The 19,031-nt window shown below is 48.1% G+C and overlaps 1 protein-coding gene across 1 annotated transcript in view; it reads right to left on the bottom strand.

The window, feature by feature from the left end:
• Positions 1-7,326: 7,326 nt before the first annotated feature.
• GNAT1 (G protein subunit alpha transducin 1) overlaps positions 7,327-19,031 on the bottom strand; it is a 35,904-nt gene continuing 24,199 nt past the window's right edge. The window contains exons 2-9 of the mRNA XM_040406957.1: positions 11,827-11,869; positions 11,609-11,750; positions 11,267-11,424; positions 10,971-11,099; positions 10,442-10,571; positions 9,736-9,889; positions 9,456-9,650; positions 7,327-7,425 (exon numbers count right to left, since the gene is read on the bottom strand). Of these exons, the coding sequence (XP_040262891.1) occupies positions 9,460-9,650; positions 9,736-9,889; positions 10,442-10,571; positions 10,971-11,099; positions 11,267-11,424; positions 11,609-11,750; positions 11,827-11,869 (947 nt within the window). The 3' untranslated portion in view covers positions 7,327-7,425; positions 9,456-9,459. The remainder of the gene's footprint in view (positions 7,426-9,455; positions 9,651-9,735; positions 9,890-10,441; positions 10,572-10,970; positions 11,100-11,266; positions 11,425-11,608; positions 11,751-11,826; positions 11,870-19,031) is intronic.

Genomic DNA, 19,031 nt, shown 5'->3' with positions numbered 1-19,031 from the left:
TGGGGGCAGTGTGGGGGGCAAATTACTTAATGGTGGCAGTGTGGCGGGCAAATTACATGATGAGGGCAGTGTGGGGGGCAAATTACATGATGAGGGCAGTGTGGGGGGCAAATTACTTAATGGGGGCAGTGTGGGGGGGCAAATTACTTAATGGGGGCAGTGTGGGGGGGCAAATTACTTAATGGGGGCAGTGTGGGGGGGCAAATTACTTAATGGGGCAGTGTGGCAGACAAATTACTTAATGGTGGCAGTGTGGGGGGCAAATTACTTAATGGGGCAGTGTTGGAGGCAAATTACATGATGGGGCAGTGTGGGGGGCAAATTACATGATGGGGCAGTGTGGGGGGCAAATTACTTAATGGGGCAGTGTGGGGGGCAAATTACATGATGGGGCAAATTACTTAATGGGGGCAGTGTGGGGGGCAAATTACTTAATGGGGGCACTGTAGGGGGCAGTGTTACTAATGAGAGCATTCTAGAAGGGAATTATTATTGGTGGGACTATGAGGAGCACTATTACTATGGGAGCACTATTTCTTCAGTATAGTATTTGGGGGTATTGGGGGGCACATCAAGCAGCAGGATAACACTGTGGAGACTCCAGGTTGGGGGATGATGATAGAAATGTGAGGAAGCTAAGATGTCCGTGTGTCACACTCTGCAGAGACGAGGTGCAGCTGAGAGAAGAGTCCGGACTGAATGCAGAAGACGATTACAGAGAAGATCTACATCCGAGGAGACGTCACCTGGAGGCCCTGGATGTGAGAGGTAGGTGCTGCTGTATAGCGAGTACAGCAAAATGCGGTGTGTGGGGGGAGGGTCGATTTAGAGAACTGGGCCAGGGTTAATGCAAGGTGTTAATATGCACTGTGAATATAAGCCCTGTACTGTGTTGTCACTGTGCATATTAACCCTTTACTGTGATGTCACTGCATATTAAAGGGGTACTCCGGGATAGGAAAATAAATCCCCTATCCAAAGGATAGGAGATAAGTGTCTGATCGGGGGGGGGGTCTGGCCGTTGGGATCCCCCACGATCTCCTGTATGGTACTGCGGATCTCCTTGTGCCCGGAGCGGTGGTCAACACTCCCCCTCCATGTATCTATGGGAGAGCCGCAGATACAGCACTTGCGTATCTCCGAGTCTTCCATAGAGATGCATGGAGGAGGACTGTTGACCACACCACTGCTCCGTGCGGTGGTTGACACAGCTTATTTCTTGAGGACTGAGCCGGGGTGCCGTACGGGAGATCACGGGCATCCCAACGATCTTCGTGGGGGCCTCATGTTTGAGTTTTGCCTAAGGCCTCACAAAGTCTAGAGCCGCCTCTGCCCCCCCATATCTCCCTCCTCTCTACATGGTCTGTTTTTCATCTGTACTGTACATATTATTAGCTCTGACTTAATCCTATGCATTTTTGTTGTGGTAGCACTCCTACCTAGATAATTTTTTCTACTCGTTTCTACGTATATTTATTTTCTTTCCAGGTTGATTCCAGATTTCCTGCAGCCCGTGGCTGATAGTGCCCCGGCGTTGTGCTTCGTTCCGTCAGGACTTCAGATTGTGGGCCATTCTGTTCTCCCGGCATGGTTGGATGTCATTCCAATTCTCCGTTGAGTGTTGGACGTCCCAGTTCGAGTTGGAGTTTTTGCCGTTATCAAAGAAAGAGGAAGATGTGGTGTGATGGAGGTCCCTATATAGGGGATCTAAGGGGCGGGACTTTATCCTTATTGGTCAAATGTTTTTGTGATTATCTTCTTTGTTGCTGTATTTCAGTAAAGAAAGAGTTAAGCAATACTCGCCTCCGTGTCTTTCATAAAATCATGACTTTACGTCATACACTAGTAAAATCCTACAATTGTTCACCACTATTCTGTTATACGGCCGCCTGATGTCACTGACAGAAGATGGCCGCCTGGTGTGCCGCCTGATGTCACTGACAGAAGATGGCTGCCTGGTGTCAGTGATAGAAGATTGCCGCCTGGTGTCACTGACAGAAGATGGCCGCCTGGTGTCGCTTACAGAAGATGGCCGCCTGGTGTCACTGACAGAAGATGGCCACCTGATGCCAATGACAGAAGATGGCCGCCTGGTGTCACTGACAGAAAATGGATGCTTGGTGTCACTGGTAGAAGATGGCCGCCTGGTGTCACTGGTAGAATATGGCCGCCTGATGTCACTGACAGAAAATGGCCGCCTGGTTTCACTGGTAGAAGATGGCCACCTGGTGTCACAGGTAGAAGATGGCCGCCTGGTGTCACAGGTAGAAGATGACCGCCTGGTGTCAGTGACAAAAGATGGCCGCCTGGTGACACTGACAGAAAATGGCCGCCTGGTGTCACTGGTAGAAGATGGCCGCCTGGTGTCACTGGTAGATGATGGCCGCCTGGTGTCACTGACAGAAGATGGCCGCCTGGTGTCACTGGTAGAAGATGACTGCCTGGTGTCACTGACAGAAAATGGCCGCCTGGTGTCACTGGTAGAAGATGGCCGCCTGGTGTCACTGGTAGAAGATGGCCGCCTGGTGTCACTGGTAGAAGATGGCCGCCTGGTGTCACTGGTAGAAGATGACTGCCTGGTGTCACTGACAGAAAATGGCCGCCTGGTGTCACTGGTAGAAGATGGCCGCCTGGTGTCACTGGTAGAAGATGGCCGCCTAGTGTCACTGGTAGAAGATGGCCGCCTGGTGTCACTGGTAGAAGATGGCCGCCTGGTGTCACAGGTAGAACATGGCCGCCTGGTGTCACAGGTAGAAGATGGCCGCCTGGTGTCAGTGATAGAAGATGGCCGACTGGTGTCAGTGATAGAAGATGGCCGCCTGGTGTCACTGGTAGAAGATGGCCGCCTGGTGTTACAGGTAGAAGATGGCCGCCTGGTGTCACAGGTAGAACATGGCCGCCTGGTGTCACAGGTAGAAGATGGCCGCCTGGTGTCAGTGATAGAAGATGGCCGACTGGTGTCAGTGATAGAAGATGGCCGCCTGGTGTCACTGGTAGAAGATGGCCGCCTGGTGTCACAGGTAGAAGATGGCCGCCTGGTGTCAGTGATAGAAAATGGCCGCCTGGTTTCACTGGTCGAAGATGGCCACCTGGTGTCACAGGTAGAAGATGGCCACCTGGTGTCACAGGTAGAAGATGACCGCCTGGTGTCACAGGTAAAAGATGACCGCCTGGTGTCAGTGACAAAAGATGGCCTCCTGGTGACACTGACAGAAAATGGCCGCCTGGTGTCACTGGTAGAAGATGGCCGCCTGGTGTCACTGGTAGATGATGGCCGCCTGGTGTCACTGACAGAAGATGGCCGCCTGATGTCACTGGTAGAAGATGACCGCCTGGTGTCACTGACAGAAAATGGCCGCCTGGTGTCACTGGTAGCAGGTGGCCGCCTGGTGTCACTGGTAGAAGATCGCCGCCTGGTGTCATTGGTAGCAGATGGCCGCCTGGTGTCACTGGTAGAAGATGGCCGCCTGGTGTCACTGGTAGAAGATGGCCGCCTGGTGTCACAGGTAGAAGATGGCCGCCTGGTGTCACTGGTAGAAGATGGCCGCCTGGTGTTACAGGTAGAAGATGGCCGCCTAGTGTCACAGGTAGAAGATGGCCGCCTGGTGTCACAGGTAGAAGATGGCTGACTGGTGTCAGTGATAGAAGATGGCCGACTGGTGTCAGTGATAGAAGATAGCCGCCTGGTGTTACTGGTAGAAGATGGCCGCCTGGTGTCACTGGTAGATGATGGCCGCCTGGTGTCACTGGTAGAAGATGACCGCCTGGTGTCACTGACAGAAAATGGCCGCCTGGTGTCACTGGTAGAAGATGGCCGCCTGGTGTCACTGGTAGAAGATGGCCGCCTGGTGTCACTGGTAGAAGATAGCCGCCTGGTGTCACTGACAGAAGATGGCCGCCTGGTGTCACTGGTAGAAGATGGCCGACTGGTGTCACTGGTAGAAGATGGCCGCCTGGTGTCACTGGTAGAAGATGGCCGCCTGGTGTCACTGGTAGAAGATGGCCGCCTGGTGTCACTGGTAGAAGATGGCCGCCTGGTGTTACAGGTAGAAGATGGCCGCCTGGTGTTACAGGTAAAAGATGGCCGCCTGGTGTCACTGGTAGAAGATGGCCGACTGGTGTCACTGGTAGAAGATGGCCGCCTGGTGTCACTGGTAGAAGATGGCCGCCTGGTGTTACAGGTAGAAGATGGCCGCCTGGTGTCACAGGTAGAAGATGGCCGCCTGGTGTCACAGGTAGAAGCTGGCCGCCTGGTGTCAGTGATAGAAGATGGCCGACTGGTGTCAGTGATAGAAGATAGCCGCCTAGTGTCAGTGATAGAAGATGGCCGCCTATAAAGATAGCCGCCTAGTTCTGCTGATAGAAGATGGCTGCCGATAGAAGATGGCCACCTGGTGCCGCTGATAGAAGATGGCTGCCCCACCAATTTTTATGAAACGTGCTGTGAGTGACAGAAAATCACAAAAAGTCACTAGTTTCTGGGCAACATCTGGCTTTCTGGTGTACAACATTGATGAATTCACCCCTTTGTATTTTCATTTCTCACCATTTGATCTCTGCCTGCTGCCAACGAATGGAAGCCTTATTTCCATTCAGAAGCTGATAACCTGAGCTGACCTCATGCTTCTCACACAGTGGTTTTCTAATCTCACAACCCTCGTCCACAGAAACACTAACAATCACATCCAGAGAAATAGATAAAGGGGCAGATATAAGATGATGGGGTATACTGAGGACAGATATGAAATGATGGGGTATACTGAGGGCAGAAATGAGATGATGGGGCATATTGAGGGCAGATATGAGATGATGGGGTATACTGAGGACAGATATGAGATGATGGGGCATATTGAGGGCAGATATGAGATGATGGGGTATACTGAGGACAGATTTGAGATGATGGGGTATACTGAGGGCAGATATGAGATGATGGGGTATACTGAGGGCAGATATGAGATGATGGGGTATACTGAGGACAGATATGAGATGATGGGGCATATTGAGGGCAGATATGAGATGATGGGGTATACTGAGGGCAGATATGAGATGATGGGGTATACTGAGGACAGATATGAGATGATGGGGTATACTGAGGGCAGATATGAGATGATGGGGTATACTGAGGACAGATATGAGATGATGGGGTATACTGAGGGCAGATATGAGATGATGGGGTATACTGAGGGCAGATATGAGATGATGGGGTATACTGAGGGCAGATATGAGATGATGGGGTATACTGAGGGCAGATATGAGATGATGGGGTATACTGAGGACAGATATGAGATGATGGGGTATACTGAGGACAGATATGAGATGATGGCGTATACTGAGGGCAGATATGAGATGATGGGGTATACTGAGGGCAGGACAGTAAGGACAGGTCTGAGGGTAGATGCGATGGACGCAGGGGCTTTGGTCTTGGATCCTGACATCCACAATGTGATCTTTTATGTGACGCTCCGGGGATCATTCACAACACACGCCCCAGATCAGCACATGGACCCACTGACTGCAGTACAGGAGCTCTACTGCCGCCTAGTGGAGCCATGGGGTAATGCCAGCAGCTGCATCCCATGTACCAGGAGGAGCTGATATAGCTGTTGTACCGCCAGCCAGCTGTAAGATCTCGTCTAATACATGTGTGCAGGGGACTGTCAGACACAAGGTGGTGCACCCTACATTGGGGTCACTCCTCTGTGTGTATCTACCCCTGTTTACACCGAATACTTTGCTTCCTAAACATGTATATCCCATGAACGTGCTCAGGTGCTGATGGTCCTGCCCAGTAAGAAAGGAAGCAGCCTGTGGCATCATTCCGCCTAACATTGGCATTTATTGTATGTGAAGCCTAGAGACTAACTGTACAATGGACCGTGGTCCCTGAATGGGGCTCTTACTTTATAAAAATACATACAGTACAGACCAAAAGTTTGGACACACCTTCTCATTCAAAGAGTTTTCTTTATTTTCATGACTATGAAGGCATCAAAACTATGAATGAACACATGTGGAATTATATACATAACAAACAAGTGTGAAACAACTGAAAATATGTCATATTCAGGGTTCTTCAAAGTAGCCACCTTTTGCTTTGATTACTGCTTTGCACACTCTTGGCATTCTCTTGATGAGCTTCAAAAGGTAGTCCCCTGAAATGGTCTTCCAACAGTCTTGAAGGAGTTCCCAGAGATGCTTAGCACTTGTTGGCCCTTTTGCCTTCACTCTGCGGTCCAGCTCACCCCAAACCATCTCGATTGGGTTCAGGTCCGGTGACTGTGGAGGCCAGGTCATCTGGCGCAGCACCCATCACTCTCCTTCATGGTCAAATAGCCCTTACTTTCAAAGTTTTCCCAATTTTTCGGCTGACTGACTGACCCTCATTTCTTAAAGTAATGATGGCCTCTCGTTTTTCTTTACTTAGCTGCTTTTTTCTTGCCATAATACAAATTCTAACCGTCTATTCAGTAGGACTATCAGCTGTGTATCCACCTGACTTCTCCTCAACGCCACTGATGGTCCCAACCCCATTTATAAGGCAAGAAATCCCACTTATTAAACCTGACAGGGCACACCTGTGAAGTGAAGACCATTTCAGGGGACTACCTCTTGGAGCTCATCAAGAGAATGCCAAGAGTGTGCAAAGCAGTAATCAAAGCAAAAGGTGGCTACTTTGAAGAACCTAGAATATGACATATTTTCAGTTGTTTCACACTTGTTTGTTATGTATATAATTCCACATGTGTTAATTCATAGTTTTGATGCCTTCATAGTCATGAAAATAAAGAAAACTCTTTGAATGAGAAGGTGTGTCCAAACTTTTGGTCTGTACTGTACATTGAGGAGCAGCACAGGGTAAAGCATCTACAGAAGCAGCAGGTCCACCCCATGAATGTGGAGAATGGAGGGGCCTGACAGTGGGGCCCCTGTGTTACTAGAACTGACCCTCCATGAATCACAGGGCCACATCTGGAGGCTGCTAAATACAGTGCATTATAAAGAGACTTGCAGCTCCGTTCAGAGATGTGCCTTTAACTGGGGGATCAGTGAGGTGTTGGTGGTCTCTGTACGGAGGGGCCCTCCTCGTGTCCTGAGGCTGTCCAATCTTCTGCCGAGACAATGATGGACGCTCTGGGCGTCTACTGCTGGAGTGTCTGGTAATGGTGATACCTGTACTCCTAGAGACCCTAAGTGTCCTTTACTGGGAAGCATTACAAGCCTGAGGACAGGAGACGGCGGCAAGGGCTAGTGAGGTCTGTCTTCTCTACACCCCTAAACTTTCTGTTGGATCAAACGGTATGATGTGCAGATTCATTCCTCCTTCCAGGAGGGGGAGGGTAACAAGCTCCTTGTTCTGAGGCTTTTTGGGGTGGAAGGACGAGAGAATGTTCTGGGCAAAACCCTCAACGGAAATTCTGGAGGGATCTGAAATTGAAGAAATATGAATGTTAGAAAACTGAAAAGTCATCATCTAAAAATATGATATCACAGGAATGAGTATAAATCAAGTCTTATGCTCCAGAGCTGCACTCACAGTTCTGCTGGTACACAGTTGGAGCTGAACTGTTTGGTCTGGGGAATGCGGATAAACTACAGGCTTCTATCGCGCTGTAACAGCCAAGAAATCATTAGGACTCAGAGTCCATATAGATTAAGGACATTTTCCATCGAGGGTGAGATGTTGTTGAGAAGCTCCGTCTCCCGCGGTGACGTCGTCCCTTATAGTTGTGCAAATTTGTCTATCGTTAGTGGAAAAACTTGTGCAATTTTGTGTTTCCTGAAAGCGTCCAGATCATGATGTTCCCAGCAGGCTTATTGCATGAATCTAACTCCCATCACGTGCTCCGGCGACAACACGTTTTATTTGGCAGGACGGGATGTTTAAGTAAGATTAAAAGGGTCAAGAGGGTGACCAGGGCAGCTGCACACACAGCCCAACCTCCGCATAACCGTATCCAGATCACGGTGTGCGGAAGAGAAAAGCAGGATCGGCGTGAACCGCACATGGACTAAGACCTTGTCACCGTCCAGATCCGGAACTCATCTGACCAGACGATATTCTTTAGGCTTTCAATGTAGCTCACCATTAACCCCTTGAGGACCCATTTTTGCGTTTTAGTTTTTTTCACTCCCCGCCTTCACGTAGTCCTAACTTTTTTATTTTTCCATTCACATAGCCTAATGAGGGCTTATTTTTTGCGGGACAAGTTGTACTTTCTAATGGCACCATTTACGGTTGCATACCATGTAGTAGGGAGCAGGAAAAAAATTCCAAATGGGGTAGAATTGTGAAAAAACTCAATTCTGATAAAGGTTGTTTTTTTTTTACACCGTACACTATGCGGTAAAATTGACCTGTTATCTTCATTCTCCAGGTCAGTGCAGTTCCAACGATGCCGCACTTGTATCATTTTTCTTGCGTTTTAATACTGAATTTTGTTTTTTTAAAGCCTTTGAGGAACCGTATTCTGACCCCTATAACTTTTCTGTAGCTATGTGTACAGGGCTGTGTGAGGGCTCATTTTTTGCGGGACGATCTGTTCTTTTCATTGATATTAATTTTAAGTGTGTGCGACTTTTTGATCACTTTTTATTAAAAAATTATTGGGTAGTTGAAGTGACAAAAAAATTGCAAATTGACTGTTTTTATCCTTTTTCCCGCTACGCCATTTGCGTAGTATGGGCATTTCCACACGGCAATGCCCATGATGTTTTTTTTAATTTTTATTGGTTAAGTATTTTTATTTTAAGGAAGTGAGTTGAACTTTTTTTTAACTTTTTTTTTAAGTCACCTTGGGTGACAATAACTGGCAATCATCCGATTGCCCATAGTATTCAGTGATGGCTAAATAGCCATCATTGAAAACTTCATTTGTACTATATCAATACAAGGCTGCCACCTAGTGGTCTGTATTGATATATACATCTAATTGACTCTGAAGCCTGCTTGAGGCGCAAGCGCAAGGTAACAGGTTCCCCGATCTCAGCCGGGGAAAGCTGTTCCCGGACTAGACTTCTGGTTCCGGTCTGCGCAGATGCCGTGGTTACATTTGACCACGGAATCTGAAGGATAAGATGCATGCGATCAGCCTTATTTAAAGTAGCAGAAACCCCGCGGCTAAGACGCCCGCTGCACGTGCGAGCAGGTGCCATGTTTATGGATCGGACCCTACGTCATGGGTCCTTAAAGGGTTAAGCAACAAGGGCTACATGCTATCATAGACCCTAGGGCAGTGATGGCTAACCTCTGGCACTCCAGCTGTGGTGAAACTACGACTCCCAGCATGCTCCATTCATTTCTACCTAAGAACAGTCAAGCAAGTGTGCATCTTGGGAGTTGTAGTTTTAGCACAGCTGGAGTGCCGGAGGTCGGCCATCACAGCCCTAGGGAAAATACTCAAAAGAAATTGTCCTCTGTGAAATACGTGCGAGGAGCAGGATCTTTAGCTTCTCACCTCCTTAGAACAGGCCACAGTCCTTCAGGTTCTCTTTGATGATAATGTCTGTGACCGCGTCAAACACAAACTTGACGTTCTCTGTGTCGGTAGCGCAGGTCATGTGGCTGTAGATTTCCTTCACATCTCGTTGCATGTTCAGCTCCAGGAATTGAGTCTTAATGTAGTTCCCAGCGTCTTCATATGTGTTTGGACCTGGGTCATAGCAAAGGTAAAGACGTGAAGGTGTGCGATCATAATAGGTGTGTAAGGTCCCCTCCACCAGGTCCCCTCCACTCACCGTCATAGTCTGGGAAGCAGATGCTGAGATGGGCCTTCTTGATCTTCTCTGTGAAGACGTCTTTTTTATTGAGGAAAAGTACAATGGAAGTGGTGGCGAAGTAACGATGGTTGCAGATACTATTGAAGAGGTGCAGACTTTCATGCATTCTGTTCTGCAAGAGAAGAAAGGCAGAGGAGTCTTGAAGTCGCTCCAGGTATTTCTACAAGTGTGTAGAAACTTACCCTTACAAAGGGTCTTACACTGGACTTAAGGGGATTGTGCTGTCCCTGACAATAGTGGCACACTACTAGGAAGTCACACAGTGATGAATGGAGAGCACACCATATTTGCATGGCCACCTCTCCATTCACTGCTACGGGACTTCAGGAAATAGTGGAACCAGCGCTTGGCTATGTTCAGAACTCCCATCCCAATCTCCTTCCCTCTGGGGAGAACGGTTCTAGCACAAGTCTCAGCTCTGGGGCCTTCTCCTATTTAATGCTGGTAGCATATCCTAGTGATATACCGCCAATGTCTCAGATAAGATAACCCTTAAAGAGAGAATTCAGAAGTAGTATGTACGAATTTGGCCATTAAATGATGATAGCAATGAGTTTAGAAAGTTGTCAAGTGGACACCACTAGTTCCCCTAGTGAATTAAAAATGGGCCCATCCCAGTGGCAGGTTCTGTCAGATACTATATACTTCTAGTCGTGTCATTTACCACTTCATCGTCTTCCACCAGGACCATATCGTATGCACTCAGAGCAGCAATAAAGATGATGCAGGTGACACCTTCAAAGCAGTGGATCCACTTCTTACGCTCAGATCGCTGACCTCCCACATCAAACATCCTGCAACAAACAAGAAAACTTGACTTACAATGCCTACCTTATGACTGTGTCCTGACTCCCACTTAATGGCAGGTGTCTGGAGGGGACTGAGGAGTCCGGAGGAGGATAGGGAAGTCTGGGGAAGGACAGAATAACCTCCAGGAGGAATGAGGAGTTTAGGGAAGGACAGAGGAATCTGAAGGCGAATGAGCAGTCAGGAGTTGGACAGAGGAGGTTGAAGAAGGACAGGGGAGTCGAGCAGAGGCTTAATACCCCTATCTACATTGACAACACATGACCACTTGGCTGATCATGTGTATTGGGTGAACGAGAGCAGAAGCAATAGCTGTCAGCCAAATTACCGTTCAGATGATTATCTAAGATCTATGGCCAACCGTACGTACAAAATGATCAACCTACCTAAAGTTGAGATCTTTGAGTCCAAATTGTGTTTCGATAATGCCGGTGGTCTTCACTCTGGACCTCAGAACATCCTGTTCAGTGGGGACATACCCTGGGGTCACCAATCTTTCCAGGTCATTTAGATAGCTGAAGTAGAATAAAAACCCATCAGGACAAAAGCATTCTTAACAAATGTCTACATGTGATATCTGGTAGTGATCGGTCCACCTCAGGTCAAGCAGATGAATTCTATGTGGCAAACCAGTAGTAAAGAACAATGGAGACGTTTCCTGTGGTGCAAGTAAGATACTTACTATCCTGCTGAATCATTGAGCTGATATTCAGAAGCGCGGTCAAAGCAGGCCTGGATACCCGTGTCCTTCCACAAGCGACCAATGATGTCTGCCATCTCTTTGGGCATGGTACCTTCATCAATGGTGTCTGCCAGGTGCATGAGTTTTCGGGCGTCATCCTGTAAATGGTAAACATGGTAAGCTCTCATATTACAACAACCTAGTAATGGTGTGGAGCCAACTTCTGTCCCTACGTCCAAGTATAGGATATCGATAAATGACATCAGGAGCTCAAGGTTAAGCTGTAAGTGATGTTTTGTGTTGTCATTTACATTTTAGATGGAGTTCTCATGATGTCCTCACCTGTCGGGCAGGGTCACCATATTGGATGTTCAGTGTGTTCATAGCTTTGACGATGGCCAGCATGGACTGAAGTGTGTTACCGTAAATAATGATGATAAACTCCAGGCATTCTTCAAGGGAATAACCATCCTGATGGATAATTCTAGAGCAAATCAAGAAAGATTAGGAGGAAGAGATCGACCGATATTAGACAAAGAAGTGATAGGTGTTGTACTCACTTCATCTGTTTTACAATGGTGCTTTTCCCAGATTCTCCAGCTCCTATAATATGACAAAAAGAACATAACTCAGGTACCATATGGTGATATATAACACCAACATATTCCGCAATGATTTATACTCAGACATTACAGTAACAAAGTAATAAACAATTAGATGGAGGTGACACGAGGAGTGAGGACCTGATCACAAGAGCTTACACTCTATGAGGAGATAGAGGAGTGAGGACCTGGTCACAAGAGCTTACACTCTATGAGGAGATAGAGGAGTGAGGACCTGGTCACAAGAGCTTACAATCTATGTGAGGAGATAGAGGAGTGAGGACCTGGTCACAAGAGCTTACACTCTATGAGGAGATAGAGGAGTGAGGACCTGGTCACAGGAGCTTACAATCGATGAGGAGATAGAGGAGTGAGGACCTGGTACCAAGAGCTTAGAATCTATCAGCAGATAGAGGAGACACAAGAAGAGTGAGGGCCCTGATCACAAAAGCTTACAATCTATGAGGAGATGGAGGTGACACGAGGAGTCAGGACCTGATCACAAGAGCTTACAATCTGTCACGGACGTTCCCGTGCCAGGTACCAGGAGATCGGAGAAACTGGCAACTCGTGGGTTAAATTGACAAGTTTACTGTGGATCTTATTGTGTCTGTGTTTTGGTGAATGCCACACCCCTTGCTTCAGGTGTTGCTTGTTGGTAATTTACCTTTCCCATAAGTAGCCGCTTCTCACTCTTGGAGGTGCAGTTTATAGATTTTCTTCCTGCCTTCGAACTAGATGGTCGGTTGTACTCTGGTGCTTCTGGAGCTGCCAGTTTTCTACTTTCAGATAAGTCTTGTCTGTTCCTATTGTTTTGTGTTTGTTATATTCTTTGTTGTTTGTATCTGGGCCTGAGACAGAGACTTCCATTTATCCATCTGGGGAGGAATGGGTTGTCTCTGGTCCTAACTTCATTCCAGGGCCTTATAGGGATATAAGGGCCTAGGTATCCTGCATATGAATATTCCTACCTTCAAGGTCTATTCATATTGATAGGTAGTCAGGGCCTTGATTAGGGTTATTTAGGAGGTGACCTGTTTCTTCCCTAGTTACTGTTACTGCCCAGTTACTGTTCCCCCCTTCCCTCTTGTGTTTAGTGTGGAGTTTTTCCCCCACACTGATTGTGACACAATCTATGAGGAGACACAAGAAGAGTGACGCCCTGATCTCAAGAGCTTACAATCTATGTGGAGATAGAGGTGACACAAGAGGAGTGAGGACGTGATCACAAGAGCTTACAATCTATGAGGAGATTTAGATGTACACAGTATGGTGATGGTAGTAGTCATGGTACACACAGTACACCAAATTATAAACTACATATATATCTTGCATGGGACCATAGTACAACACCTAACCAAATCAAAAACCTTCACGCAACAAAATTGAAAAATTCATAATTTATTAACAAGTACACATAGAAACATAGAAAAATAGAATGTGTCGGCAGATAAGAAACCATTTGTCCCACCTAGTCATGCACAGAAATAACAATAATCAATTGTCATAAAATACATATAGCAGCAAAATATGGAGAATCTGGAATGTGACGAAAAATAAACACTCCAGACATAAGGACTAGTATAAAATAAAAGTTAATTGCTAACAATACATATATTTGGCTAAGATGGCACAACATGCACCTATATTGTTGTAAATATTCACTGCCCACCCATACAAACAATGGGGGACGGTGACAACCTATACAAAGCCTAAAATAGCAATGATATGTGACGATAATAGTATTTACTGACCCAGCCTGGAGCATACCGCCCAACGATCGTTTCTCTATGCGCTTCCTCTAAAGGCACACAGTGTAGTAGTTGTACACAGTATGGTAGTAATTAGTGACACACAGTGTGGTAGTAGTCAGTGGCGTAACTACCGGGGAAGCAGCTGCTTCGGGGCCCGGCGCCCCGGCAGCGTGTGTGACAGTTTATTTTCAAGTTAGTTAAATATGATCGATTCTTGTTGTTCAGGGCCCCTTCACAGCAGCAGCGGCGGCGGACCAGGCCCCCTCGCTAATGTGATCTTAATGTCTCCTGAAGTCTCTGGGATTCGAACCTACAACCTTCATGTATCAGAGGCAAAGCATTTACCCACACAGCCATAAGGGCTGCATTGCAACTGATTGAAAAAATATGAGACTTCTACTGTTGTAGCTGGCTAAGTGTACATCTATACACATGACAGCTGCCCCAACACACCCAGCACTACTATATCTCTATATATGATAGCTGCCCCAGCACACCCAGCTCTGCTACATCTAATACACATGACAGCTGCACCAGCACACTCAGCTGTACTATATCTCTATATATGACACTCCCCAGCAAACCCAGCTCTGCTACATCTATAGATGTAGCAGAGCTGGGTGTGTTTGGGCAGCTGTCATGTGTATAGCTGTAGCAGAGCTGGGTTTGCTGGGGCAGCTGTCATATATAGAGATATAGTAGAGCTGAGTGTGCTGGTGCAGCTGTCATGTGTATTAGATGTAGCAGAGCTGGGTGTGTTGGGGCAGCTGTCATGTATATAGATGACATCTGTATAGCCAGCTGTATAGCCAGCTATAACAGTAGAAGTCTCATATTTTTTCAGTCAGTAGCAATGCTGCTCTTATGGCTGTGTGGTTAAGTGCCTTGCCTCTGATACAGAAGGTCGTGGGTTTGAATCCCAGCAGAAACTTTTCTGAAATACAAGCACTGACTCCATATATGGACATACAGGGCGGGACACAGGAAGAGGCTGCAGAAGTGTTTTTTTTTTTTAAAGGGTTTCTATCACTTCGTTTCACCTATTTAGCTTTCAGACACTAGCGATCCGCTAGTGTCTGCTTTATCTAACCATCCTAATATAAGAGCTTATTGTCCTGCCGTTTAGCTAAAAAAATAACTTATATAGATATGCAAATGAGCCTCTAGGTGCTATGGGGGCGTCATTAGCACCTAGAGGCTCCGTCTACCTTAACAAACTGCCGCCGCCCAGCGCGTCCCTCCAGCCCGCCCATCTCCAGCTGAAGCGATCCTCTCCGTGCGCGTCTCTGTTCTGCGCATGCGCAGTGAATGTCTGATCGCTTCCCTGCTCAGACATCTCCACTGCGCCTGCGCCGATGACGTCATAGTGCTCCGAGGAACAGGCGCAGTGGAGATGTCTGAGCAGGGAAGCGATCAGACATTCACTGCGCATGCGCCGAATACGAGGAGCATCGCATTCCGGAGGAGATGGGTGGGCTGGAGGGACGCGCTGGGCGGCGGCAGTTTGTTAAGGTAGACGGAGCCTCTAGGTGCTAATCACGCCCCCATAGCACCTAGAGGCTCATTTGCATATCTATATAAGTTATTTTTTTAGCTAAACGGCAGGACAATAAGCTCTTATATTAGGATGGTTAGATAAAGCAGACACTAGCGGATCGCTAGTGTCTGAAAGCTAAATAGGTGAAACAAAGTGATAGAAACCCTTTAATACCCGACTGTTACTGCCATGGGGGGAGCGGGAGGCACTTGATACTGGCACAGGGGGAGGGGGGTTGGCACCTGATACTGGCACATGGGGGGGGGGGGGGGGTTGGCACCTGATACTGGCACATGGGGGGGGAGGCACCTGATACTGGCACATGGGGGGGGGGGGGGTTGGCACCTGATACTGGCACATGGGGGGGGAGAGGCACCTGATACTGGCACATGGGGGGGAGGGGGGTTGGCACCTGATACTGGCACATGGGGGGGAGAGAGGCACTTGATACTGGCACTTTTTTTGGGGGGGGAGATGGCACTATGATACTGGGACATGGGGGGGGAGGAGAGAGGCACTTGATACTGGCACGTGGGAGGGGGGGTTTGGCACTTGATACTAGCACATGGGTGGGGGGGAGAGGCACTTGATACTGGCACATGGGAGGGGGGGTTTGGCACTTGATACTGGCACATGGTTGGGGGGGAGAGAGGCACTTGATACTGGCACGTGGGAGGGGGGGGTTTGGCTCTTGATACTGGCACATGGGAGGGGGGATTGGCACTATGATACTGGCACATGGGGGGGAGAGAGGCACTTGATACTGGCACTTTTTTGGGGGGGGGAGATGGCACTATGATACTGGGACATGGGGGGGAAGAGAGAGGCTCTTGATACTGGCACATGGGGGGGTTTGGCACTATGATACTGGCACATGGGGGGTGGGAAGGAGAGAGGCACTTGATACTGGCACATTGGGGGAGGAGATGGCACTATGATACTGGGACATGTGTGGGGGGAGGAGAGAGGCACTTGATACTGGCACATTATTGGGGGGCATTATGGGGGACACTAGGCCGGCAGCCTATCAGAGGCCGGACACTGAGGGGCATCTACTGGGGCACTATATATGGGGCATTTTATACTGGTACATTATGGGGGGCACTAGCAGGAAGGGGGGAGAGGAGCACTATGGGGGAATTTACTGGGGGCACTATATAGGGGTATTTTATACTGGGACATTATTCGGGCACTATGGGGGTACTATGGGGACATTAGCTCAACTGGGGTAGTAGTAGTAGTATCGGTACATGTGTGGTAGTAGTATTAGTATTAGGCAGCTTGTGAAATTTTTTAAACAGCGTGCACACGTTAGATCTGAATGCACTGCACAAATTGCATAATCTAGAAGAGCCTTAGTGAAAAGCGATATGAACATCTACTGCGTCACAGCCTCCTTGGTAATACTGCACGGTGAATAAACAGTGCTAACATTCTGTATAGGGCAAACAGCAGTCATTTCGGGGGCACAGCTGATAATTTACATTTACTGTAAATTAGAGAGAAATTATTTTATGATAGTAAATAAATGTTATGTTTTAGGATATGATTACTGGTAGCACATGTAACTAAGAGACAATCATTGGTGCCTCAGACCATTTGTAAATATTGTAGTAGTATTAGTGGCACACTGTGGTGGTAGTAATAGTACATTGTGGTGGTAGTACTGATACACACAGTGTGGTGGTAATAATAATAATAATCATCTTTACTTCTATAGCGCCAACATATTCCGAAGTGCTTTACAGTTCAGGGGTTCATGTACAAACAGTCATAAATAACAGACAAGTCAATAATTATAACAAGAGGAATGAGGACCCTGATTGCAAGAGCTTACAATCTAGGAGATAGGGGTGACACAAAAGGTAAAAGTGCTTGTTTTGTACAATGCTCCAGTCATCTTTGGAAAATAGGGGAGCAGATATAAAGCTGCATGAAAGATCACCGGCTGATATCTGTAGTGCTTCTGCGTGCATGGGTGCAGTGGAGAGTTTGGTGGAGGATCAGGTTCAGGAACTGATGATAAATAGGCTATATATGGAGAGGGGTTAGATCAGGGGATGTGAAAGGCCACCCAAAAAAGATGTGTTTTTAGGGAGCACCTAAAACTGTGTATATTGCGATTTAACCTAATTTCGTAGACTAGGGCATTCCAAATAACTGGTGCAGCTTGGGAAAAGTCTTGGAGCCGGAGCTGAGAGGTTTGGATTATGGTGGTTGTCAGTCATAAATTGTTTGCAGAGCACAGAGCACGGGTAGGATGGTAGACAGAGATGAGGAGGAGATGTAGGAGGTGCAGCACTGTGGAGAGTACAGGTAGGATGGTAGACAGAGATGAGGAGGAGATGTAGGGGGTGCAGCACTGTGGAGAGCACATGTAGGATGGTAGACAGATATGAGGAGGAGATGTAGGGGGTGCAGCACTGTGGAGAGCACGGCTAGGATGGTAGACAGAGATGAGGAGGAGATGTAGGGGGTGCAGCACTGTGGAGAGTACAGGTAGGATGGTAGACAGAGATGAGGAGGAGATGTAGGGGGTGCAGCACTGTGGAGAGTACGGGTAGGATGGTAGACAGAGATGAGGAGGAGATGTAGGAGGTGCAGCACTGTGGAGAGCGCAGGTAGGATGGTAGACAGATGAGGAGGAGATGTAGGGGGTGCAGCACTGTGGAGAGTACAGGTAGGATGGTAGACAGAGATGAGGAGGAGATGTAGGAGGTGCAGCACTGTGGAGAGCACAGGTAGGATGGTAGACAGAGATGAGGAGGAGATGTAGGAGGTGCAGCACTGTGGAGAGCATGGGTAGGATGGTAGACAGAGATGAGGAGGAGATGTAGGAGTGCAGCACTGTGGAGAGCATGGGTAGGATGGTAGACAGAGATGAGGAGGAGATGTAGGAGGTGCAGCACTGTGGACAGCACAGGTAGGATGGTAGACAGATGAGGAGGAGATGTAGGAGGTGCAGCACTGTGGAGAGCACAGGTAGGATGGTAGACAGAGATGAGGAGGAGATGTAGGAGGTGCAGCACTGTGGAGAGCACAGGTAGGATGGTAGACAGAGATGAGAAGGAGATGTAGGGGGTGCAGCACTGTGGAGAGCACGGGTAGGATGGTAGACAGAGATGAGGAGGAGATGTAGGGGGTGCAGCACTGTGGAGAGTACAGGTAGGATGGTAGACAGAGATGAGGAGGAGATGTAGGAGGTGCAGCACTGTGGAGAGTACAGGTAGGATGGTAGACAGAGATGAGGAGGAGATGTAGGGGGTGCAGCACTGTGGAGAGTACAGGTAGGATGGTAGACAGAGATGAGGAGGAGATGTAGGAGGTGCAGCACTGTGGAGAGTACAGGTAGGATGGTAGACAGAGATGAGGAGGAGATGTAGGGGGTGCAGCACTGTGGAGAGCACAGGTACGGTGGTAGACAGAGATGAGGAGGAGATGTAGGGGGTGCAGCACTGTGGAGAGTACAGGTAGGATGGTAGACAGAGATGAGGAGGAGATGTAGGAGGTGCAGCACTGTGGAGAGTACAGGTAGGATGGTAGACAGAGATGAGGAGGAGATGTAGGGGGTGCAGCACTGTGGAGAGCACAGGTACGGTGGTAGACAAAGATGAGGAGGAGATGTAGGGGGTGCAGCACTGTGGAGAGTACAGGTAGGATGGTAGACAGAGATGAGGAGGAGATGTAGGAGGTGCAGCACTGTGGAGAGTACAGGTAGGATGGTAGACAGAGATGAGGAGGAGATGTAGGAGGTGCAGCACTGTGGAGAGTACAGGTAGGATGGTAGACAGAGATGAGGAGGAGATGTAGGGGGTGCAGCACTGTGGACAGTACAGGTAGGATGGTAGACAGAGATGAGGAGGAGATGTAGG

This window comes from Bufo bufo, chromosome 9 (assembly GCF_905171765.1).
Source record: "Bufo bufo chromosome 9, aBufBuf1.1, whole genome shotgun sequence".
NCBI lineage: Eukaryota > Metazoa > Chordata > Amphibia > Anura > Bufonidae > Bufo > Bufo bufo.
The sequence above is the reverse complement of the archived record's forward strand: the minus strand, read 5'-3'. Positions and strand labels throughout refer to the sequence as shown.